Here is a 26248-nt window from a genome sequence, read left to right as displayed (position 1 = left end):
GTTGGTGCAATGCACTTTGGGAATGCTACTTTACACTTGTGTCCCTAAGCTATTCCTGAGAGTTACCGAAGTCCCTTTACAATGTATTTACCTATTTTATATGCAAGTTCCTTAGGAAGTATCATTGGGCACCAGCAGCAGAGATGCATGTGTCAAGCATCTGCCCTGTTTTTTTCCAGCTACCTGAAAAATTACCTATATTGTAACAAAGACAGCATTGACTGTTTCCAAACTAAAAGACTAGCATTTCCAGAGTGAACCTGCTAAGCCACCAGTGACTACTATGAGCAGTTTAAAGTAAATCCTGTATTGTCTCTGTGAAACTCATGCCTATTCCTAGCTAAGTCATTAGAAAAAGGGTTGTGAACTTGAAAGCTACAAAGAAATCCCAATTGCTACTTCAAAAGACAGTACACCAGCCTCAAAAATTTTTTCACCTTTCTGTATTTAAGTATTCCTGGATCTTACTTTATACCACAAATATTTTTATGCTTTCCTAAAAGCACAGGACTGATTTTATAGAACAAGGTCAAGAGCAGTAGCAGACTTCCAGGCTTAGCTTTGTGAAATCAGTAACCCAGAATCACCATTTTGCCATTTTTTCAATGCAGTGGACACATACCTGCAGGAAACAGATCTCACAATTCAGATCATTTCTGTTTTACATGAACATGAGCAATAAAACCTGGTCCATGGGTGCGCAGGCTGAAATTTGAAGAAAGTAGGTTCAATTAAAGGTCGGTACATTCAAAGTTGCTGCCATCACAAGCAACTACTCCAGGTCAAACATTCTTTCTGAATAACATTAAATATCAAAACAGCTTTAACTACTGACTACCTACCAGCAGCAGCAATTTTTATTTACAGAGAAAGAGTATTTTTCTCTATAAAGTAAAGAAAATAAATAAATCCAAGTTCCAGTAATATTTTAATATTGTTTTATTACATGAATGATGGACTTCGTATCGGGAAAAATCATCAAATGCATCTATATAGAAAGAATGTAAAAGTTCATAGAAAGTTTTCTAGAATTATAAAAGATCATAGTATAAAAAGAGTCAAATATGGCTAACAAAACAAATATGTTTTAAGACTGATGTCAACTACCAGCATTAGCAAAGGCCACTTTCTCTCCTTTTGTCTTCACTGATCTTCTTCCCTACTCAAAAGTCTTGAAAGATTCATTCTTGTTTTTTCAAGTGCCACTGTTTTTGCTCGTCTTGAAGGCCTTGAACTGGACACTGGGACAGCTTCTGGAATCTCATCACCACTGAAACGTAAAATATTTTAAAATAAGGCCAAAAAGACTAAGCAGACACAAAAGGATTTACATTTACAAACTTGAAGCAACGTCTTAGAAAGTAAAAGTACTTTGTACTAATTATAAGCTGTTTATTTTCTGAGAAGAATCAGCAGTATCAGTAACCATGTGTCAGCAGCTGCAAAATAAGCAAAACTCGCAAAAGATCTGACAGCATCAAAGTAGACACATGAGCAGGCAAATGGGAATGACTGGCCCTGGTCACCCTAAAGTCCAGGGGATACTTTCTTGCGAAATAGTGAGCACAACTGAAAATTACAAACATGATGTTGTTTTAATGCCTATATCCTACAAGATCAAAGTGCATTGCGTATATTCACCCATCAGTCATTTCTTGACATCTTGAAAAACAAGAAACAAAAAGGGGGGGGGGAGGGGGCAGAGAGAGAATTTAAATGAAAAATTTGATTCCTCCACAGAACAGTTATTAAAAAAGAGCAGAAAAAGTGACTGGAAGAAGAGCAATAATGCAAGCCAAACATCTGACTTTTGCCAGCTGGCATACGTTACTGCTGCACACAAGAGCTACATTAAAAGAGAGAAAAAAGAACTCCAGGCTCTTAGCGATGATAATAAAATGCGAAGCTGTCAAATCTGCTGCTGTTTCAAAAGTACCAGTTCAAAGGGAACTTTTTTATTTTCTTAAATATTTATCTGTGCATGTGGAATAGAGGACACTAAAGATGCAGGTTTGGGAAAAGAAAAACATTTGAAATAGATGTCCCTGCTAGGACAGACACCGGAGGGTTGAGGGTGGAGAGAAAAGAATTTACCTTTCATTACCACATTTTGCAGTTGTACCAGTTTTCCTTCTGCTCATGGACCTCACTTCTGATGCTGCTTTCCGTTGTCCTAAGCATAAGCAAAAGCCTCTTTTCATATCGTGATACTATTTCTTTTCTTCAGCTAGTTCTGTATGTTTCTTCAGTGTTTGATATTTCATTGACGCATGTAACTATGCACTCACCAGAGACAGAATGTGGTGACAAAACGAAACAGTCAACAAAACCCCCTCAAAGTACCATGTCTCTCTGACACACCTGTACATGACTGTGGCCAAATTACCCTGAAATCCTATAGTCAAACTTTTTTTTTAGAATCTGTGATGTCAAGAGAGGCTGACAGCACAAAAACTTCCATGAAGGCTATTTTCATTTTTAACTAATAAAACTTAAAATAAATAGAATGCTGTATGAAGACTGAATGGGGGTTTTTGTATATATATTCACAAAAAGTTAGTAGGAAGTTTATCATTTTAAAAAACAATGGAGTATTGTAGCCAGAAAAAGCTCTGCAAACCTTTCCCAGTTTTGTTTCTTGTGGATTTCTGTTTCACGGTTGCTTTACTTTGAACATCAGTAACTGGAGTATGAAGAGCATCTTTGTTATTTTCTGTTAAACAGAATAGCACATGCAGAAGTTAGAGACAATAAACTTTTAATATATCTTAAGTACCAGTATGTTAAATATTGGCTGGTATATAAAAAAGCCACCCATTTTTAACCCTATTTTTCCTTTAAACTTACAGAAATTCAATAAGGCAGCTTGAAGGAAGCTTCAAGTGTCACTCAGCTATAACCCTGTCCCAGCACAGGTCAATCACATGTAAACTATCCCTGACAACTGTTTAGCTCCTTCCATTGTATCAGAAGTCAAGCAAGCAGGGCAGAGACCAGCTTGGCTGAACAGGGAACTGCTCATGGAGCTCAAAAGGAAAAAGAAACTGTATGACCTCTGGAAGAAAGGTCAGACACTTTGCAGGAAGATCACAGAGCTGTGGTTCATTTGTGGAGGGATAAGGCACAAGAGACCAAACCTCAGCTAGAGCTGAAACTGGCCAGTGTTGTCAGATACCAAGAAGGGCTTCTGTAAGTATATCAATAGCAAGAGGAGGCTTAAAGAAAACATGGGACTGATTCTTGTTGAAGATGGTCACCTGACTAATAGAGATGAAGAAAAAGCAGTGGCATTCAATGCTTTTTTTGCCCCTGTCTTTAATAATCTGAGAGACCTGGGACTGACTACCCATTCCCCTGAGTTGGAGGACCACAGGTGTGAGAACAGTGATTTTCCATTTGAGAACACTGAAATTGTGAGGGACCAGCTGTGTCAGCTGAGTGTCCATAACCTGAATGACCGTGAACCAGCAGTGCAGCCACTTGGCCAAGGAGGCCAATAGTATCCTGGCTTGTATCAAAAAGTGGTGTGGCCTCATATTGACAAGAAGCTTTTTTCCTAATATCAGATCTAAATTTCCTTTGCAGCAATTGAAGGACAAAAATAATGTCTGTTGCCCTTTTTGCTCACAGCTGTCATTTAACAAATTTGAAGTAGTAGGTGCTGCTTTATTTTTAACAATCCCAAATGTATTTGGGGAAGGGTGGCAGAGGAAACAATGCTTTCTCCTACAGCCTACTTTTAAGAAATGCCCAAAAATCCTGTTTTGTGAGAAATTCTTACCAAAAAGTATTATTAGGTGGTAACAGAAAACAGTACAACTATTATCTCAAAAGCATACTTGCAACTTCCCATCCAATAAGTATTTGAAGACATAAACATAGAAGATATAGTTATTTAGCACTTGCAGAAACAACAGATTAAAGCCCTGAAATACTCCACTAGAAAATATAAACAAATAAATCAAATAAATGTTAAACAAAAACGTGGTCTGCTTAAAACAGTTGCATGTCACCATCTTTGCTTTACTGCTCCAAGCAATCCTAAACGTTAACTTTTTGTGCCATCAGCACAGTGCGCACCAAGGCAGATGCAGCTGCATAAGGTGTGCAAGTAGTAGAAACTCTTCAAGCCATTTCCATTTCCAGCTCTTACATAGCAATAAAAAAAAAATGCAGCTCCAACCTATAAGCTCGTAGCAAGGACAGGCCAGCGTCAACAGTGACGATATCAGCCGTATACTGCTACAATACAGCCTGTAAGTAGCACAGGCATGGTAACTCCAAAGCATAAAAGCACCATGAAGTATCTGCTTCTTCCTCCAAGTTAACAAGTCACTTTCTAAAGATGAGTTAGTCATCACCAGTAGCTAGCAGACACACAAGCATGTCAAACTGCTAAAAAACTAAAGCCCATTTGAATACAGTCTTTGTTAAAAAGAAGGAGCTGCACGATAGAGCTTAAGATTCAAAATACAGCACTAGTTATACTAACATGGAGAATAAGAAACCAGAATCTGATCAAAAAGCAATAAAACTCAGAAAATAGTTCAGTACAAGCAGCATTTTAAACTCTGTACATATTTACTAGGTAGTACTTTTTCCCATTTTTCCACAAAGTAGGTTAATTCAATGGAGGGAAAACTAGCAGTTATTTTCACAGCATCTAAGCAAGCTACTCCATTGTATACCTACTACTAAATTACACCTCTCCTAAATTACCTTCTTCATTTTGAGTAGTATTTTCAGATATTGTGGTCTCCGTTTCCTGAGTCCTCTCAGAGAGGCCTGTTTCCTCAGTCATTTCAGTGTGCTCTTTGCCCACGTTAAGATCTTTGGTCAAGTTCGTCTTGAACTTCTCAATAGCTCTTTGACACAGTTTATCTTTCACTTCCTGGAAAAGTGATATTTAATATTAAATGTTACTTCATTTACAACTATTTCTTTTACTCATTAAAGTTGCCCCCCATATATAAGTTTAACTAATAGGATTAGTTCAATTTACTGCACAAAGGACACAAGGTGCAACATGATAAGTCAAGTTGAAAGGAGAAACACTTTCTCCATCACCACCAGGCACTGAAACACCAAAAAACCAAACAATATTAAAGTGATTGGACCTTTCCAGCCAAGTCCTGGAGCTCAGCTGCCCCTGCATGATATGCCCATAGTGCATCAGCATTCTTTTCAACGTTTCTATACATCATTGTTGTCTTCTGTTACAATCCCACATTTTGCTGTGTTTCTCCCCATATTAAAAAAGCATCAATGTAAAACCTGTCACATTACTCTTGTAATCCCTTCCCATCATCTTAAATCAAGCACCCTTTTCAGGTTGCCTGATGATCTTACAGTTACAGTGTAACTTTAGGTGCAACATTTCAGCTGATAATACTTAAATAAAGATAAGCCTCCAAACTGGGAAACTCCACATTAAATTTTATTTTAATGTAAAAAAAAAAAAATTTCACTACAGTAATCAGAAGAACTTAGTGTATTGAAATATATCAAGTTTCATGCTTCATGCTAGTTTTACTATCTATGGTGCTGAAATCTGTAAATTATACAGTGACAGGAGCTCAGATTTCTGGAAACAACACATCAAAGAGTAATTTTCAAAGCCTGGTTAAAGAGAAATTCCAGTCACATTGTCATATTAAGTAAAAGGCTCTTCATTTTCAAGTATATCAGAATATTGGATGGTTAGTGATTAAAAAAGAATCATGGTATTTATGTACTACCTGTAGAATCTCATTGATCAAAACCAGAAGATTCTCTGTGGAAGAACCACTGAGTTCCAGCGAATTTAAAGCTTTTACATAAATACGAACGTCTGGTGCAGTTGGGTCCCTCAAGATTTCATTGCAAATTTTCACTGCTAAACTATCATGCACTGTTAAGTCCTGTAAAGGAAAGAAATTAAGTATCAGACATTTTGCTGGGATTTACAAAAGACAGCAATATGATCATTCAGATATAAGCAGCTGATCTTACGGAATAAACACCAACTGATTTTTCTACTTTTCCCAATATAGACAGTTAGCCATGGTGCAAGTTTCTATGAGCCTCTTTTAATTGTAAGAGGGAAAGGAAATCAAGGATGGGGGTTGGTGGAAGGTCAAGCTAAAAGATTTTGTTACCTGAACCATCACTCTTTTAATCCAGCTGCTGACACTAGGAATCTCAGAAAGGCCCAGAGCTAGCAGGAAGTGAAGGGGATCAGTTCTTAATCTCTAGCCACAAATATGGTTTTCCTCCAGTTTAGCAGACTGTACCTGATAGTCCTGAGACTTTTTAGACTGATGTTTCAGTTCACTTGGTCTGGTCAGGTCCACTAACAGTTCAGAAACATTACTGACATCTATTTCAGCCAAAGGTGAAGTTGCAGGAGCATTTAACAGTGTTTGCAGAGTTGGAAGATAAGCTTCTTCAAAGCATTCCTGGTTAGACCTGTTTCAATATATAATAAGACAAAATTAAATCTTAATTCACCCTTAAGTTTTCTCTTCTATGCCGAAAGTTCACAGACCTATTACAATACATCAGTCAAAGCAATGTGGGAGCAGCCAAACTTGGTAGACAGCCAGCAGGAGATCAGAAGAGCTTCACAAAACCAATTTAGCACATGGTATTTCAAGTAAGTTTTAAGTAACACTTTCTGCCTCTCAACAGTTTGAAAGTTCATCCTTACTACTGAAAACCCGATATATATATACACATATTGTCTCTTAAGGGACAGAAATACATTTTTCTAAATCTTTTATTTAGATTAATCTGTCCTCTGCTCATTCCTCCTTCCTGGTAGCATTTTTCTTTGGGGATACTTTTCATTGTGTAAAAAATGAAGGAAGCCTGGCAAAAAAAATGCAGTGGTTAACAAGATTTTTGGAAGAAGTATTTGTGCTTTCTTTTCTCAGAAGAGTTAAGAACTCCTGCCAGGCAAGCCTAAAAATCATGTTGCGCTTGGTTCTGCACCGAATTGTATATAGTACTGCAAGCCAGATCAAAGCAATTTAGAAGTTAAGACATCAAAAAGCACAAGGCAGAAGTTGGGGAAGTGAAGCTTTTTTTATTTCTTATACTTGTTAACCTCCTATTTGAACCCAAATAACTACAGGAGAAAATAAGAAATTTCAAAAAAGCAGATTGTTTACTGCTGGATTCTTGAGCCAAAGGAGGTGACCAAAAGGCCTTTTGAGCACTAAAGCTGGGGCAAGAAAGAATGGAAGCAAGAATGCTCCCTTTCAGCAGCTTTAAGGCTGAAATAGTTCAAGTATAACTGAACTATCATTCAGATTATTGCCTGTAAATCACACAAAAAAAAATCTACAACTTTGTCCTCTCAGGCCAGGAGAGAGTTTCTAACTGTTTAGAAAACGTTCCATGAAAGAGAATTGTTCACTGGTCACAGGATCCTGTCCCTGTTATCAGTGTGCCACCCCATTGACATGACAGAGTATCTACAGAAATCAGCAGCAACATTTTTTTCCTCCCAGAGCTCAAATACTTCATTTCAAAGAGTAAACTTCTTGATTATAGATGTGACCAGATGGGAGGTCAACAGAGCAGCACCCAGAAAACAAACGGAATTCAGGGAAGAGATCAGGACCAAAATAAGGTATGAAGCTCAGCCAAATCTCCTTCATTACTTGAGCTAAATGGCAGCTTTGCAGACAGTTCTGAATTACACACAGTCGTTAATAATTCTCTTCTAAAAATACAGTACTGGTAAGCAAAAGACACTCCATGATTCATCTTAATACGAAGCATTTGTGACCCAGAACGGAAATCATGTTTTGAGACAGAAAACTAACGGTGTTTCCTAACTAAATACAGATTCCAACCCAGTGAGCCAGACTAAGATTTAGGATATTTCTCTCCACTGGTTTACCCAAGTTTTGCTTAAAGCAAGGTTTTTTTCTTAAAAATTCACAGGGTCAGAAGACATTCACAGGCAAAAGATTATCAATGTTAAAAGCTTAATTTCATTACTTAATATCAGTGAAACGGGAAACATATGAAATTAGTTTTTCTCAGACAACAGCAAAAAAATATTTGTTTGGGGATTTTTCCCCTCTCCTCTTTGAGCTACTCCTCTTACTGTGGCAATTTATGGGCACAAAAATTGAATTCAATTTGGTTTGGAAAAATAGATAAGGTCATATATATTAAACCTAAATTAAATCTTAACCATAAAAAAAGCAGATAAAAGCTCATCTAGTTCAGACTGGCTAAAACTACTAGCAGCAACTGAAAAGTTAAACATTTTATTTCTTTGAGCAAGTGGAAAGAGATGAGAATTACTATTTAAGCTCCTATCCCCTTACATAAGCTACTTTCTTTGTCCACTACCAAAGTAAACAGTACATTTTGAATTTGCCATGAATTTAGATTGGAGTATTCTGTTGTTAAAGAACAAAACCAAACCAAACCCCAAACCATGCAGCTTTAATATCTGCTGGGCATTGATTCTTTTCTTTTGAAGAATTCCTTCTGCTAGCTACTTTTCTGTGGCACTTCAAAGTCTACCTGTAGTGCTGAACAGCATAAATAAGTAAAGCACATCTTTTTAATTAATCTTTTATTCAGTGTCTTGAAGAACAATCTGAATTATGGGTTTAGGAAAGATTAAAAAAAAAATAATAAATAAAAGGTGGAAGGCCACAGGGGTAAGAGGGAATTAATGAAGTCTTCTGAAGAGTCATAGGTTGAGATTATGTACTCTCAAAAGTAACATGCACAGGAGTCTGAACTAGACCTTTAGGTCTACTTTACATTTGTGCAATTTCTACTCGTGCAAGATGGAAAAAGGTTCCTTAAACTCCTAGACCAATGTGTATTTTCACGCAATGATTTACAAGGGCCATACCTATTTGCATAAGCAAATAAAGGGAAGAAAACTCCTAGACAGTGTCTAAGCCGAGTATCCTCTTCAGTCACAGGATTATACCACAACAAGATAAGACGAGAAAGGAGCTTGGCACTGATCAGCCTCCCAGAGAACATCAGTTTGGCTATGCCTTCTGCAGCATCTGTCCTAAGTTCTGGAAACTGAAGAAAGAGCTGATCACACACACACCCCACGTAAGCCACAGCCCATTACACCAATACTTTATGGTAACAGTCCACATCCTATTATGCCAATCAATTCTTTACATTCACATATTTTCAGCTGCACAGAATTCAAAGCTAGCTCAAGAGTAACATTAGTCTGTATCAGTGACAAAGTTGTCATTTTCTACAACTATTCTATTAATTTCAATTACACATCATGTAATATTCACATGCAATTTAGTAGGATGGTAAACTTTCTGCAAAAGGCATTTTAAAACAAAATTAAGGCAAATTTTATAATATTTCTTACCTCACTGTCTAAGAAACCAGAAAGAAGTTGCAGGAGGTTGTGAACCACAGTAGTCTCTTCCTCCTCCTCTATTTTTTCACTTTCTTCCTCACAATTTTCAGTTCTCATGTGTCCATGTCCACTTTGAGAGTCATCACCTCTTCTGGCTTTAAATGGCTCAATCCCAAACAGCATAAGTTGGTCAAAGACTGCCTTTAAAGCACTGAGCTTTACCTTTAGATCATCTACTTGTAAAACCTAGGTTTAATAAGGAAAGTACATCACCTAAGAAGAGACCACTGATGTTAACATTAAGCACAACAAGATATTTTGCTTTAAAAAGATTGTTTGATTTGGGAATTTTTTTCATAGTACCTGGGACAAATTTCAAACTTTAAGAAGGTGTGACATAAATTTAAACCTGAATTTATAACACAGTCTGTGAAATAATTTATCATCAAGTCATCTATGCAATTTCCATTGCATAAAATCAATTGAAATTCACTCACAGAGTGAGTGAATTATTGTTCAGCTTCTAAACAGACACTGGACAAACAAAGTCTATTTGCCTAAAGAAGCTCCATAGTGATAGACAACACAATAAAAAAAAATATGTAAGACAATTGCTGCTCTGAAATACTGTACAGCTTAATAAAATAAACACAACGTAAAAGACAGCAGGGAGCAAAATAGTAATAAAAGTTGCATAGGTTACTACATGTATTATAGTTCAAATTAATATTCAAATAACCATACATCATGGGTTAGCCTTGAGATCCTTGATCTGTTTAGCCCAACACCCTGCATATGGCAGCCTGCAGAAAGAATATGGGGTTTAATACTTACAAATATTAATTGCTCAAGTCTGAAGTTGCTAAAACAACTGAAATCCTCCCCAAAGTGATTTTTGATGAGACATACTCAAAGGCAAATTGAGAACAATATGTATGGTTACTGACAGCTTTATGATCTTTTCTAAGCTGAACGTATCATCCCAATGTCTGCTGTCAGTTCTCTTGAGAATGCAACACACTCAAAGCACGATGGCCACCTACACTTCTGTTAAAGCCAGGATCTAAAAAGTTAACAATAGTGTTGCCTTTAGTATAATCAGCTCAGCATCAGAACCTTTACCACAAAGGTGGTGAGATGGAGGTATTACGGTATTCAGAATGTTCCATATCCATAGACATTTGGCCATGCTATCTTTTGCTGGTTTGTAATATTGCTTTTTCCTCTAATTAACTCTTTCTTAATACGTACAAAATTAATAATCCAGAAATTAAAATCTGACACTCAAGATGACAGATAAGTATCAACAGAAATGTGAAAACAATCACAGTCAAATTTTTAGTCTGTTTTCCCAAGGCAAGAAGGTTTACAGAAAAGACAAGCTGTAGTATTCTCATTGTCATAACATAAATATATGAATGACTACTCAAATCCAGAAGAGAAAGTGATCCTTACAAAGGATTCCTACAAACTTTTAAAATAAGAAGTGACCTTACAAAGGAACAGCATGCTAACAACCAAGAGACAATGTTAGCTTGTATAGTGTTAGACATCAGGAAAATCTACATGAAACCACACTCTCCAGACTCAGATCTTTAGGAAATCACTGATTCTCAAATAACATAACTATGCAGAACAGCTGATTACAGATAAAAGACTAGTTTTATTTACTAAGTTGCACAGACCATTGTTCGACTTCCCATCAGATGTTTTACCTGTAACAGCAAGGCAAGCTGTTGTCGAGCAAACTCTTTCTTCTGAAGGGCACAGCACCCCAAACACAGAACTGCCATATTTCTCACAGCTGGATGGACATTAGTTATGCCAGGAAGTATCTGGAAACAATAACAGACTTTATATTTAAAATACATAAATCAAAACTAAAAAACTGACTACTAAGATGTGCTTACCCTGAAAACAAAAATCTGTTTGATACAGGATGGGAAAGTGGTTAACTACTAGTGTTTATCTAGCTATAACTAGAAGCAGATTAACTATGGCGTTTGAAATCAGCAATAATGGCAGTCCAGTAACTAAGGTATAACACAAAACCACAGTTGTTACCTCCAATAATAATAATGATAACAGAAACAACAAGGGGAGAGAACAAAATTGCTCACCACCCCCTTACCAATACCCAGCCCAACCCGAGCAATGATCTAGGCCTTCTGGGTAACTCCTCCCAGTTTATATACTGGGCATGATATGCTGCGGTATGGATATCCCTTTGACTAATTTGGGTCAGGTGTCCTGTCTCTGCTTCCTCCTGGCTTCCTGTGCCCCTCCTCACTGGCAGAGCGCGAGACTGAAAAGTCCTTAATGGGAGTAAACGTTACCTAGTAACAACTAAGATCATCGGTGTTATCAGCGCTGTTCTCAGACTAAAGTTGGAAACACAGCACTGTACCATCTACTAAGAAGGAGAAAAATGACTGCTACTGCTAAACCCAGGACACATGTATACAGAATAGTTTTGAGAAGACAATAGTAAAAATCCACGCGAAAGAAAAGCCATGCTAAATATAGGGTGAATGCTACAATGGCATTACTTTATATTTTTGCATTTACTAAAGAGTTCAAGTTTAAACAGCAAGAAATAAGATACCCCAAATCCCCAATGTAATATGCAAAAATCTAGCATGAACAATAAGAAAGCACAATCTTGGAGAGAAAAAAAAAGTGGAATAAACAACAAATGTGAAAATTAAGAACAGACCTAATAAAAAAAATAAAAGGTTTCTGGGGGTTTCTGTGTCATCAACACTAGTTAGGATTTCTAAGAATACTTCTATACATCTGAAAGAGATCAAGTATGGTTCCATTTTATTTAAGGTAATCCAAACTGGCATTGCAATTTTGTTTGCAGTTTGAATTCTAAGAATGCCCACACTGAGTCAGGTCAGCTGGCCCACTGTCTCATTAGCAAAAAAGATCAAACCCAAATTCCTATAAAGCATTACATAAACAGACTAAGCAGATATTTCCCAAGAATTCTTGTCAAGGTCCCAGTGATGTGCAGCTGAGGGATACCAGAGCTGGGAGACCATTCTTAGCTACCTAATCATTCTATAATATTTATTTTTCTTGAAATTCCACAGATTACATACTATGCAAGAATCAACTCATTTCATTTGTTTTGAGCTGGTTAGTTGCTAGCTATATGGGGGGGAAAATCAGCAAATCCTTATTCACTTTCTCCAATAACACTCACATCTTACGACTTCTACCTTCTCTCAGACCCTGCCTGCTCTTCTCCAGGTTACAAATAGGTAACTTGTTTAGTCATTCTTCATACAGAAGCCAGTCCATACTTTTCCTTGCTACCCTTCTCTTGACCACTTCCAGCTCTAGATAGATGGCACAGGAATTGCACAGAGTATTCAGATGGGTGTACACCATTCATAAAATGGCATATTACTTTTCTCCATTTTGTTTGCATACTCAGTACAGTTAAAAGTCTCTAATATTCAGAAGTGTGCTTAAAATCCATTCTCTTCACCATGAAAACTAGGAAGTATATATTGTTGACTATAAGAGGCTTATAATGCCACTGCCTGGCTTTTCAATACAGAAGTAATTTTGCTCTTCAAAGGTGCTAAGAAACAGAGGGGGCTGAAGGGAAATTCACCCAAACATCTTTCCTTGTACGTGGAAGAGATGAAAAAAGGTCTATATGAGTTCCAGTCTCTCTTAGATGAAAAGCTTTTGACTAGGTGAAAAACAAGAAAATAAAATCATAAAAGTTCTCTATTAGAGATCTTGTAATTTCAGCTGATAAAAAAAATCCAAGTAATTAAAATACCAGCAACTGTGGTAAGGAGATTGCTTAGCACCACACTTGGCACATTGTAACTCAGCCTTGTCAAACACTGTCATACATTAGTTAAATACTTACCATATTCTTGATTTATTTTACTGTCCCTCTGCCACAACCAGATCTAGCATAGGAACTCAAGAGAGCACCTCCGAGACACTAGGTTCTGGGAAGGCTTGAAAGCACGAAACAGAGCACTACAGGTACAGCAAAGTGATTGTGAAATAATCACAAGCCATCCTGCCAGCACCTAAGGGTCAGCTATGATCTACCTGGTTTTATTATAATATAAACAGTATTTATTCCTATGTACCAGAGATTTGATGATTTCATTAATGGTTGGACCAATTCCTTTAGAAAAGGACACGACCTTCAGAAGCTCGTAACACATCGTCAGGCACTTCAACAGTGTTTCAGGATCATCCTTTTTGTGAGCCAGGGAAAAGAAAAACACATTGTTAATAAAAATGGTGACTGTGAGAAGGAGAATGGGGACACCAATCATAATTTTTCCCTATCCAAACAAGCATTTCCTTGTCTACTACACATTTTTTGTGCAAGAATATTAATAAAAATCTTTCAATAAGCTATGATGAAAAAAAATTAAGCTCATGTTTTCAGTTAGTTAAAAGCAATAAAAAAACAGGCCATTTAGAAATCCTTTAGTTACTCAAGGACAAAAGAGCAGTTTAAGTGCAATTCATTTTTTTTGGTAAAGCATACCATCAGCTTCTGGTACATGCAGGAAGAGAATACTAATACCATATGTGTTCATTTTCAAATTATAAAATTTAAATGATACAAGGCCAAACTACACTCGCTTTTAAAACAAGGAATAAACCTCAAAACATAACCAGGACTTTGTAATACAGGAAAGGAAGAGACCTTCTTCACATGCATTTCTTCAATTTCAGGTTGCTCTACTTCTTTTATCAGATCCTTTTTAATGTGTTCCAACTCAGTTATTTTCTCTTTTAACACTGATGCTTTATTGAAATCCTGCAGAGTAATGCATTCTTCCAAAGCTGCTTTTGCCTCAAAAAGTTTCACTTTTATTTCAGCCAACTGAAATACAAAGTAAAAAGAAAAGTAATACTATAATCTTTGTGGTATTAGCCAATAATACACTACTACATAAAAGTCTTACTAGATGGATTATGGTTTAAAAAATAAATTTTCTTGTTAGCTACAATCTGCTTACCTTGAGCTCCCGCTTTCTTATTTCAATAGCATCAGGCTGCTCAGCTGTAACAATCGGCTCACAAACTTCTGATATAATTTCTGCTATCTATTGTTACAAACAGTATATTAGTGCAATTAATTTAATCTCAGATGTCAGATACTAACCTTTTAACTTTTCCAAATTTAAAATACCACTCTTCTGAAAAAGTATTAAACATCTGTGCAGTTTCCCTTAACAGCCAATTCACTGCAAGTAAATCCTCAATTTGACAATACATAGTCTAACCATGAAAGTGCAGGGTTTTCCACCATTTAGCTAAGGTAAGCAAGAAAACAGAAAACTGTATATCCATGAATAAGTTAAGCAGTTTCTATGCTAACAGTTCACAGGCACCCATCTCTTCTAGATCTGAACACATGCTTTAAAAAGAATTACTTGCAACAAGCATAAGGTTTTTCACCTGTTACTACATCAATCAAAACCCAACTAAGAACACTATCATTTAAAGGTCTATAAACCATCCCATGTAGTGTAAGAGGCTTCACAAGCAATTTAAATTCAAGCCAAATACATGCATAGGACTAGAAGCTGAACTAGGCTGAGAGATTTGCAGTTGGTTAGGGGTTTTCGTTAAAATCAGACCCATTACATAAATGAAAAATGAGATGAAACATGAGGAAAAATGAATGAAACAGAATAGTCTTAATTTATCTTCCATCAGATCACCACAGTGTAGCTTCCTCTCAAGCTGTACCAAACTAATGGAACATATTGAACCAGTGTATTTCACTAGAATACTAGAAATGTGCACATTCACTATTACTATTGTACTGTAATGCTCAGATTACTACAGTTCTGCCATTGCAGTCATATAACAAACCTATATCCTTGGTTCTCCCACTGAATAAAGGTTTTCCAAAAATGATCTCTGTCCTTCAGTCCAGGCTTCATTTAAAATATTTGGGCAAAACTGAGGGTCTATTTTTCAGAAGTTTAAATAATTAGGCTGTATATAAAGACTTCACTTTTACTAAAATATTTTTCTTATACAGGTTTTAATACCTATCTCTGCTAAAAGGAGGGAAGAGAAATTTGAAATCTGGAAATGTACATTACCCTCACTTCAAATGTTTAGTCAAAACTGCTTGGATCTAATACAATCAAGAATTCTGAAAGAGGCTGTTAAAGTGAAATACTTTATTAATTTGAGGATTACATTTACAAAACCAGCCAAACATCTAATGATAAAGATCTTTAGACAGCCACCAAATGCAACTATGAAAAAAAAAAGAGGGTGGGGTGGGGAGGAGATACAGCAACACCATCACCTAAATGTTTTTCCAAACTAAAAATATTTTAACTCCTGTTATTTTTGTTACAACATTTCATTCATAAAGGCTGTTTGATATATAAAGGAGGCAAAGCCTAGAGAACAGTGAGCCTTTAAAATTACTTACAATTTGAATCCTTCTGTCATCATCGTTAACAATACTGAGTAATCTTTCTGTAAGTAGAGATATAAGGGCTGTTGAAATCACAGGTAGAATGAGGATCTTTTGTAAAGTAACCAACAGATGCTTTCTGCATGAAAGAGTAAACAAAAACTGCTTGTTTATTCAAGAAAACTGAAAATGTAAGAATATTTCTACCCACTTTCAGTTGCTGTGATGAAATACCTTATAAAAGAAACTTCTCTATAGCTATATTAAGTGCTGAATATATTTTCTAACTTAGCAAAGTTTGTTTTTTTCCTAATTTTACCTGATTTCTCTTGATTAGAAAATGCTGAATTTTTCAATCAGGTGTCACTACTGTCCAATGAAAGGTCATACCAGCAGAAAAGAGTCAGATTGTCAATATTGTGGAATATTTTTATAGAAATTATCTGGCTGGAAACTAAAAAAAAGAAGATTACAAGTTCAACTCGCCTGCCAGTCTGGCACATCTACAGTGCGTTCCACTGAGCATTTGAAATCATTGTTATGTTTGTCCTATCATAACTGCCATTTTTCATAAAGTGCCTGTGATGGTATGAACTTCCAAAGTTATTCTCGCTTATTACTTCACATCAGAAGGCTGTTCAAATTATAGGAATGACTCAGTTAGCACATTCCAATTCATCTTCTCATCTAAAACATCTGTAACCTTTTAGGCCTTAGTAGACTGGGCTTAAAAAACATAGGAAAAATGCAGACTACTTACTGCAAGTCATCTGCTGAGAAGTAATCCATTGATCTCTTTTTGGTTTTTATATTCTATATTCCAAATGAACAGTCCTGTAACTTCATAGTCTCAAGATTACGAAAACAAGAGTTTGTTCCCCCCAAGCAATGTTGTATCTGCATTAAAAACTCATTTTCCCATAAAAGTAAGCAAACAATATTTGGCACACTTTTGGGAACAATTCCATTACAGAGACTGTGCCTTTTATTTCTAGCCAGCATAGGAACTAGATTTTGTCTGTCTGATCAGGTTATTTTTCCAACAGAGACTCTATACGTGTCCACAGGCATGAGTGCCATAAGCCTAATAACACAGATCTTATATTTAAGTTTACCTTCCTCCCTCTTCTGTGGTATCCATGCAGCCTATGATAAGAATCAGTTGCTGGCCTATAAATTCTTTTGTCATCAGGTTTTCAAAACAAGTAAAGTCTTCTCTTTGTTCTTCAGTAAGAACTGGCATATTTTGAAGGTAACTGTATCCAAACAGAAGATATAATTACATTCTGAATCATTGTTGGAAAGTGAAAAGGAAAAACAAGCAAACAAACAAAAAAAAAACAGACACCACTTTCTTGCCCTGTATAAACAAGTGGTTATCTTACAAACCTAAAAAAAATCGATGTTTGTGTTCTTCTTTTCATAGATTAATAGTTCCAGAAACTTATTTATCCCAAATAATGTAGTTTAAAAATATTGCACTTTGTTTAAAAAAGACATTTGTTTGAAAATGCAAAACGGTAAGAAAATGACAAGTTATGCTTGCACATATGATTTCAAGTTCTGGATCCCTGCATAAAGTCAGTGTCTTAAGACTAACTGTATACATGTACCTTTTTTAATATATACAGCTAGTATTTTTCTGCGTATGTAGGTACTATGTACTCTTCTTCATGCTCAGAAACATGATAGTGCCTACAAGAATAAGTACAAGAAAACCATCCAAGTGCGCAGTGAATTTTAAATGTTTTGTATGATCAAGTATGCCAGCACAGAACAATCTGTTGTCAGATACTCAGACACATAGCATGGGAAGTACAATCACTCGGTTCCATTTTGTTATTTTTCTAGAACCATTGCTCCTTTATCAAATTTTTATCCATCAATGAGAGCATTTACATTCTCCAGAAAACCTGGAGTTATACTAGGTACAAGCTGTACTGGTACTGCACAAGCTATGAAAAAGATGATCCCTTCTACCACAGCTTTGTAGATATTTTTCAGCAACAGCTCATTAAATTTTGAAGAGATTTTTAAAATTTCTTCAAAATGAGGACAAAAACTTTGCATATAGCTGCTATTTCAGGACAGCTGAAATTACAAAGTAGGCAGCTGTTTCTGCTCATTTAACAGAGTGTCACCTGCACCAGATAACAGTAAAATATCTAAATGAAGCTCATAATCCTGCACCTTTTCTTTTGTATCGATGGCCTGCAGCTTCTTGCTCCTCCTAAACAATAGTCTCACAGTACGAAGAAAGACTTCAACGGTAAAACTGCAAATCTTACCCCAAAAAAAACTGCTGGCACCATGAAGAGTTTAACAGTTGATACTACAAACAAGTACCAGTAAACCTAATTCATCTTAACTCAGCCTGTTGCTTTAGGGGAAGATAACTGAAAGTATTTTGAATAAGATTGGATGGAAAAAAATAAAACCTTTTTTTTTGTTTTTGAGAACAAATGTTTTATGGAATTTTAAATTAATTATGAATGAATAAATTTGCACATACCGGAATGGATCCACATTTCGAAATTAGGGAAGCACAGATGCTTCAGTTACTAAACTTTTATGAAACACGCTAGCACCTTCTACTTTGAAAAGTAGCAATGATTACTAGAAGTACTACTGGCATATATACTACAGCCACTGAAGTGAGAAAAGAATATGCATATTTTAAATTAAAACATCTATCAAAACAATGCATTTTTTTAGCAGGTCTGATTTATAAATGTTTCAGGAAGCATCACTCTACATTTTGCAAATACAATACCTCGGTTAAGATTTCTCAGCAGTCTCCATGCTCACAAACATAAATTCTGTTCAGATTTTATGTTAAGACTAAAAAATCCCAGAGACAAAAAAAAAAACAAAAAAAAACAACACTTTCACTTTTATGAAAAGTTTGACTTAACAAAACATCCCCCCAGATTGTTCTGTAATTGGCTCATTTAGCAGCCTTTAAACATAAGGTTTTGGGAAGCACAAGTAGGAGATAAAAGTGAAGGAACTTTCAGTTTCAGAAACACTTCTCTTGAAGACAGCAGTGAAGTTTTACTTTATTTTCACAAATTGCAACAATGAAAAAGTATCAGTTTCTGCAAGCTCTAAAAACCTCTTCCTGCAAGCTCTTTGCAAACACACAGCAACTTATATAATAACAGGCAAAGGATAGCTGCCTGTTGGAGAGCAAGTATTTTGTTATCTTAAATGGCAAAGGATTAGATGCTATTGATGTATCAGTCCATTATGCAAAAAGACATTCCAAAAATTGTTTTCATGTTCTAAATTTGCATTTTACAGTTTTTCTTTAATAGAAGTAAATCCTTTCAAAAATCTTTTTTTTTAAGTGTAAAAAAAAAAACCAAAACCAAAAACCCAACAAAAAAAAAAGAAAAAAAAAGAGAAATCACTGTTCAAGCACAACTTTGGCTTTGGAAAATGTGAATAGTTGCATAAAAGAAATATTCTCTACTTTAAAAAAATAATCTATTTTAGTGGCAAGAGATTTATTTGCAAATGCAGTGTACCTTAATAAATAATCTGCATATATAGCTGGTTCTGGCAACATCTGTTCTAGTAAAACTTCACCTTCTTCACCTTTTGATTTTAAATATTCACAAAGACATCTCCAATATACCACATTCTCAGCTGTTAAGTCTTCCAGTGGAATCAGTTTTCTAAACGAAAGTAAAAAAATAAAACACAGAGAGATAAATAAAATAGGATCAAAGACAACACATGCAGAGAAATAGATTATCTCCCAAGATTAAAATGACATCCTGTGAAAGGTATTCCCCATAGAAATACTTAAAAGACTGACAAAAATAGCTTCCTCTGTCTTGAGCAAGGACAGAGGTCCCCAAACCTCTCACTACATTGCACTTCTCAGTATTGTAAATCAAGGCTGTACATGCTACTTTGCAGAAAGATTCTGCTCAGCTGTTCAGACCTCTTAGGGCAACCACTCAAGTAGCTTAACTCTCTGCAACACTGTTACCACTGTACAAGTCTGGAAAACTGAACTCTATTAATCTGCAGAAATGAAATAACTGCATTAAATTATTTTTCAGCTTATGGATTTTTAGCTCCGTTATTAATACAAGATCTTCCCATATCTCCAGCAGCAATATTAATATTATAATTATAATAATTCCCATAATTCCAGTAGCAATCAAAGCTTGTCAAAAGCAAAAAGTTATAGAACTGCTTCGCAGTATTTCTGTGTGCTCATCCTCTGTTTACCAGCCACAGGATCCCCACTCCTTTTTATAATCTTAGTCTGTTCTATGCCAAGCAAGGCATACGATCTTTGTTTCAGGACCAGAATGGTAAATTGTTCATTAATTCTACCTCTAACCAAAAAAGACAGACTATCACTGTCAGTGGTACTTTCACTCCCTTGAATCCCAGTTTACTTGCAAACCATCAATAACAATTTTGGTTTTCTTTCAGGTCCATTAGAAGAAGAAAAAAAAATAAAAAAAAAAAATCACTAACACATAGATGAAAATTGACCATTTGATGTGTTCCCATTAATCTGGCATGTCTTAATTTAAAAGTAAAATTAAGAAACATAAATACTTAGGTGTTTGAAGTCTGATTTCTCATACTGATAGTGCATCAATCAAGCTCTAGTCAGAAATATCATACAAGAACGAGTCTAATATTCTCCATAAATCAAATAACCTCATTACAAGCTGAATGATTTCACTCACTTCTCAGTGTCATTAGTCTAATAGATCTACTGCTAGTCTCAGTTAGCCTAGTCTTTCAGAATGGAACCCCCATTTTGTGCAGGATCAAAATCAGACTGACAAGTCTATAGCCAGATAAATTTTTCCTCTCGGCCTCTGAAGATTTTCGCACATTTTCAGAGGCTCTAAGAAATTACTGATGCTTTTTGAAGCCAGTCAGGTCCACAGCAATTGCTTTGGAGTGTAAATGTGTGTAGCATAAACTGATTTCAAAACATCTGGCGTAAGCTACCACTAGAATGCAAGACACTTTATGTGATAACATTACACATTATTCCCCCAAAATACAGAATGAGATTTTGTTATCATTCTTCAAATCAGTGACATTTGTCATTTAAGTTTATCACCTGAAATTAGACATTTACCACTGATAATAATCATTCCACTCTGGTTGCCTCAATTAACTCCAGTCATTTCTTCTCAACACCTTTTTGCCTTCTCGAGCAACTTCCTACAACTTCTAATTTTTTTCTTATCCCCTTCAGTTTTACAGACCTTAATATTCATCACATCATCTTTTTCATATCTTAGAAATTTACTTAAGTCAAATTCTATAAAACATTAACAGTGGCCAAGAAACCTCTAGGATACCAACTTCTGGTAAGCTCCGTTAATACAAGTAAAATACGTCCAAAAGAAGTCTGAAATAGAAAGTCCAGTAATCCATTCTGTTTGGTTCTCCAAACAGTTTGTGGATAACTGAACTAGCCCCACACGGTGCTGTCTCTAGCTCAACAGAAAAGATAGAGGGAAGCCAAAGAGGACTAGGAAATGTGTGAGAAAGATCAGAAGCATTAATGAGGAGGAATGGAAGAAAGGGCGTTTTTAGGTAACACAGGTTAAAAAGAGAAAATCACAGTTGTGGGGTAAACTGAAGCATTGCCTTTATTGTAAGCTGTACAGACTGCACAGGAGATAAAATAAATTAGACTAAATTGTTACTCAAAAAGCTTGTTTAGTTGATTAATTTACTGCCTCCTCTTAAATTCTAATTGTGTGATTTTTGGAGTGTCCAGGAAACAAGAAGTCAGGACATTTTTCACTTTTTCCCCTTGCTTATCTGGCACAGTCATTTTCAGCTGCTGAACAGATTAAAAAAAAAAAAAACACCACAAAAAAGCCCAAACAAGAATAAAAAAGCGTATCCAAAACACTTAAGAACACAAACATCGAGGGGACATCATGGCTTACACTAGTCTTTTATCACACATAATAGTTACCCTGCTCCCTATTTAGATATAATCTTTAATATTCTTATACAAAACATTAAGCTTCTAGAAATGAAATCTGATCTGCATACCTGCTGTCAAGGTTTTTACAGTTATGAACAAAGTTAGCAAGTGGAGATAATGAAAACACAGCATTTAGTACTGGGGTGGCCACTTCTGGGCAGTTTTCCACATCCAGTCGATGAAGGAATTCCAAAACATCCCCCTCAGTCATTTGTAACCAGGCTTGAAGCAGCTTCTTCTCTATTACCTCCTTAACAGCATCTAATAAAACAGGAATTTAAAATGTTAAATGACAAAACAACACCAAATTTCCAGCATACTTTTTCATAAATACTTTTTCTGTGGAAGGCTTTATAGAAAGAATTTATTATACCGTTGAACTTAACATCACCTTGAGAAGAAAGAAGAAAAAAAACAAAAAACAAAAAACAAACCAACACCCCCCCCAAAACAACAATTAAACAAGAGCCACCTATAGGGCACTACCACATTTTTGAGGCAACATAGTTCCCTACCCCCAAAAGGAAAAAAAAAACAAAACCCAGAAACAAACCAAAACTAAAACAACCCAAACAAAAAAGACCCCTTGACAAAGAAAGATGGCACCTCAACCCAAAATATCTACAGACCATGAACTCTTGCAGATGAAGGAAATATCTGAGGAAGCATGATTATATACATTTCAGGCACTTAGAACTGGCCACTTTCAGAGGCAGGATACTACTGTAGAGACCTTTAGCCTGAACTGCTACACAGAATTCTTGTGTTAATTCAGTTATTCCACTGGATTCTGAAATTTACATAAAGAGCCCCTCTTCCCCATTGCCACAATGAACAAATAGTTTTTGGATCAGCAGAGTACTAGTTAATCAAGGAAAAAAATATTTATGGGAACAACTAGAATACATACATCATAAATACATACACACAGATTTAACCACGGAAGTAGAAAGGCTGATAGCCTGGAGGAAGTAAAAGCATACTAACTAAGGAGTGATACATGCATGCTTTTAGGACTTTTTAGAAAACAATATCCAATGCAAGGGAAACAAAGTCCACACACCCACACTGACAACCTTCATCTTTCCTCTTACATGTAACTTATGGTAATAAAACCAGCACTTAGTCAGGAATTCAAAAAGATCTGTAGAAAGGCCTTGAAAGAGATAAATTAAGGTCCTAAGAATGAGAAACCTCTCCAAGAAATCGAGAAGCATAAACTACTAGAATGTAGTAGAATGAAAGAAAGCAAGAGTGGAAAATTGACAGCTTGAATGCACCCTGAAAAGCAGAAGTAAGCAGAATCTGGATTATGTCTTCTAGGTCTTGTTTAATTATAAACCCTTGTTCTGAAGCCAATATGGAAAAACAAAAATTTCAGCCTAGCAACCTTGAATGAGCAGATTCCTCCCCTGTTAGCTTGGGAGTTACTCAGATAAACAATTTTGATAAACATGCTCAAGACTATAGAATTTGCAAAACAGATCAAAATGAGGGAATATTAGTGGACTTATATACAAATACAGCCCATTTGGAACAAATTTTTACTTAACAAAGAGCATGTGGTATCAAAATCAGTGAGACTACATACTCTGGCAGACACTTCCCTTGTGATTCTACGTGTCGAGAAAAAGAGCAAGTCCTCAGTAGCCAAAAAGAAAGGTAGATCAATCAAAACATATGCATATATGACACACCTGTAAGAGCTGCAGTTACCAGTGAACACAGTACTTTTGTTCTCAAAGTGAATATCCACATAGGTCCTATTTCTCACAATTCACAAGCATTCCATCACCAAGTAAGGAAAATTCGCAAGAGTAAAATTCAACAGGCCTTAGTACAGACTTTCCAAACAACGTATGTGGATAACACAGTAGCACTCAGTAAAACAGGCAGCTTTTATTGGGAAATTCATGTATATAATTGCTATTACTACAAATAAAAGCTATGCTCTATGAGGGAGACCAAAACTGTCTCACTTGGATGCATGTGACCTTTTGATCTTTTGGCAACACCACACATTCTGAATGGCTTTTTATATAAAGTGATGCAGCACAGAAGACATCAAAAAGAATAAAGCTGTTGCATGATGAAATAAATGAAGGTCAGTCAAAAAGCCAGTAAGAAAACGTTCAAGCTAGTCAAATGAAAAAAAAACCAGCTTAGAAGATTTCTCTCTGAAAGCACACAGGAAACATTTTCAAACAATTATCAAACTGATATTAATGTTCACATTTCAATTTTTTGATGCATGTATTAGTTACAAAAATATCTGTAATGAAACATGTTTCAAAATACACTGAATTAAATAACTACATGTTTCTACTACTGTGTTTAATTACACTGTTGCTTTTTAATTATAATAGTATTTGGTCCTCCTTTAAAGCTCAGTGGCTTTCAAGTTTTTTGAAAGTGAAATCCTCTTCTGGTTTAAACACTACAAGGGGACTAGAAAACCAAAGCAGCAAGCAGAATATCCTGTGCTTAAACATTTCCTTGTACCTCATGACTCCCTCTGAGCTCTTCATTATTATTACCACAGCTTCCGTATAAATTATCCCCAAAACATCACACAGTATTCTCTCAAATATCTGTATCAAAATGTTGAAAAAGACGATCTCTTACCAGATCTGTCATTAAGTCCTTGTTGCAACAATTTTACTCTCTGTGCTATTGACAAAGCTCTCATGTGAACTTTTTCTGCCAAAACCTTAATAAAAAAAATAAATTGTTAAAATACATTTTACAAGTGATAACAACTGAATTCATTAACTATGTTCTATCTATGCATGGAAAGTCAATAAAAGACTGTAATATTTATACCATCAGCACTGCACAAACACATTAATGAGCAGATACTTGTGCATGAAAGACAACATAAAATAAAAATCAAGAATAAAGTTAACAACCAGCTCAGAAGCTGGACAGCACTAATTGAATGCGACACCTGGATATGAAAAGTATTATCTCTCTTTAAAACTCCAAGAGCAATGAATACCTGCAATGAAATGCCTGAAGTATGTACTTAAAGTAACACAGAGATTCAGTTAAAAAAAACAGAATTTAAGAAAGAGCAGAAGATGGTTCTGTGTGAAAAGACAGAATAATTTGAAGAGTTTGCCCAAGATGCCTCCACTAGAAATATATGTGGCAGCATATCTTCTTGACCTTACCTCTAGATGTAAAGATTGATGCTTCTCAAAATTGGAATACCAAAAATATGCAATTTTTTACACTAGTTTTGCTGTGACCCTAACTTTACTTAATTATTGATTATGAAGTAACATACAAGAAAATTTGCTTCACAAACATCACAAAATGCACCTCTAGAAAACAGCAAAAGTATAAATTATGTATATGATCTGTTGTATGATCCTGAAGAGCCAAGTACTATTATAACAGTAATTTCTATCAAGCAAGCTCTGTAGTCAGGTTCAGAGGTTTTAACTTGAAAACTTGTGGGGACAAAAACAAAAAAAAAAAAAAAAAAAAAAAAAAAAATCACTCCCCTCAAAATTCTGGTAAGTGAAAATAATTTAGCAGTTCTTAGTGTTTAACCAGTGAAAGATAATAAAGATTTAAAGACTTTTCCTAAGTCAGCCTTTGAAATGAATGTCAAGTGATTCAATTTACCTCATATGCTAGCTTCCTGACAGCTTCCTTTATATCCATAGTGCGGCTTACAATTATGGGCAAAGTCCTTGCTGATGGAGCAATACAGGAGAGCACTGCACGCCTCACTTCTGAATTTGAATCATTTTCAAGCAATGTGCTGTAAACTGAAAGTCATAATAATGTTTTCATTAGTTTGAAACATGATAGAAAAACCCTAAGAACCCCACAGCCGTTATTAAACCCCTCCCCTGCACAGCTCATACAAATTCAGGGAACAGTTTAGGGTCACAGTTGTAAGATTTATGACAACTACATGCTTGTGCAATGATATCAGAAGAAACTCAACTACAAAAATAATATTTGCAATCATAAGTAGGATTTACAGTTAATAACTCCAAAATTTGCTGCTCTAAATCCTGCTTATAAATGACAATTTTGTCATTAAGTGGGGAAAAAAAAAAAAAAAACCACAAACCTTCCAAATGTCGACTCCTTAACACCTTTATTCACTGGCTATACATCCTTGTTACCTTTGAGATGGATTCTCAAATTTTCCTATAAATGGAAACCTGCAATCTCCATTAAGCCTACCAAAATTCAAACAGCAAATCTCCCACGTAATGCTCTTTGCTGTATTCTTGACTCTTCTTCAAAATTAAAAGCAACAACAAAAAATTAATCAGAGAATACTTGAATTCACCTTCTTGTTTTGTGAGATTATGATTAACTATGAAATTTACATGCTCCTATAGAAGCAATTTACAAGCAAACACTTAGAAAATATAATTTCAAAGAAGGTATCTGAACAACAATAAACAACTAATGCTTTGCAAAAGACAGTAGGTAAAGTTCA

At 35.6% G+C, this 26248-nt stretch overlaps 1 protein-coding gene across 1 annotated transcript in view; it reads right to left on the bottom strand.

Annotated features, from left to right (window-relative positions):
• Window positions 1–921: 921 nt before the first annotated feature.
• Window positions 922–26248, bottom strand: part of NCAPG (non-SMC condensin I complex subunit G) — a 28299-nt gene continuing 2972 nt past the window's right edge. The window contains exons 4-21 of the mRNA XM_062636434.1: window positions 25414–25559; window positions 24406–24490; window positions 21849–22041; window positions 19322–19471; window positions 16907–17047; window positions 15807–15930; window positions 14368–14454; window positions 14052–14231; window positions 13480–13590; window positions 11068–11187; window positions 9362–9598; window positions 8867–9048; window positions 6273–6447; window positions 5739–5900; window positions 4720–4891; window positions 2621–2713; window positions 2095–2173; window positions 922–1270 (exon numbers count right to left, since the gene is read on the bottom strand). Of these exons, the coding sequence (XP_062492418.1) occupies window positions 1144–1270; window positions 2095–2173; window positions 2621–2713; window positions 4720–4891; window positions 5739–5900; window positions 6273–6447; window positions 8867–9048; window positions 9362–9598; window positions 11068–11187; window positions 13480–13590; window positions 14052–14231; window positions 14368–14454; window positions 15807–15930; window positions 16907–17047; window positions 19322–19471; window positions 21849–22041; window positions 24406–24490; window positions 25414–25559 (2564 nt within the window). The 3' untranslated portion in view covers window positions 922–1143. The remainder of the gene's footprint in view (window positions 1271–2094; window positions 2174–2620; window positions 2714–4719; window positions 4892–5738; window positions 5901–6272; window positions 6448–8866; window positions 9049–9361; window positions 9599–11067; window positions 11188–13479; window positions 13591–14051; window positions 14232–14367; window positions 14455–15806; window positions 15931–16906; window positions 17048–19321; window positions 19472–21848; window positions 22042–24405; window positions 24491–25413; window positions 25560–26248) is intronic.

The sequence above is a fragment of the Pezoporus occidentalis genome, unplaced genomic scaffold (assembly GCF_034315485.1).
Source record: "Pezoporus occidentalis ecotype Australia unplaced genomic scaffold, CSIRO_AGI_Poc_V1 ctg48, whole genome shotgun sequence".
NCBI classification, from domain to species: domain Eukaryota; kingdom Metazoa; phylum Chordata; class Aves; order Psittaciformes; family Psittacidae; genus Pezoporus; species Pezoporus occidentalis.
This window is presented reverse-complemented; position numbering and strand designations above follow the sequence as displayed.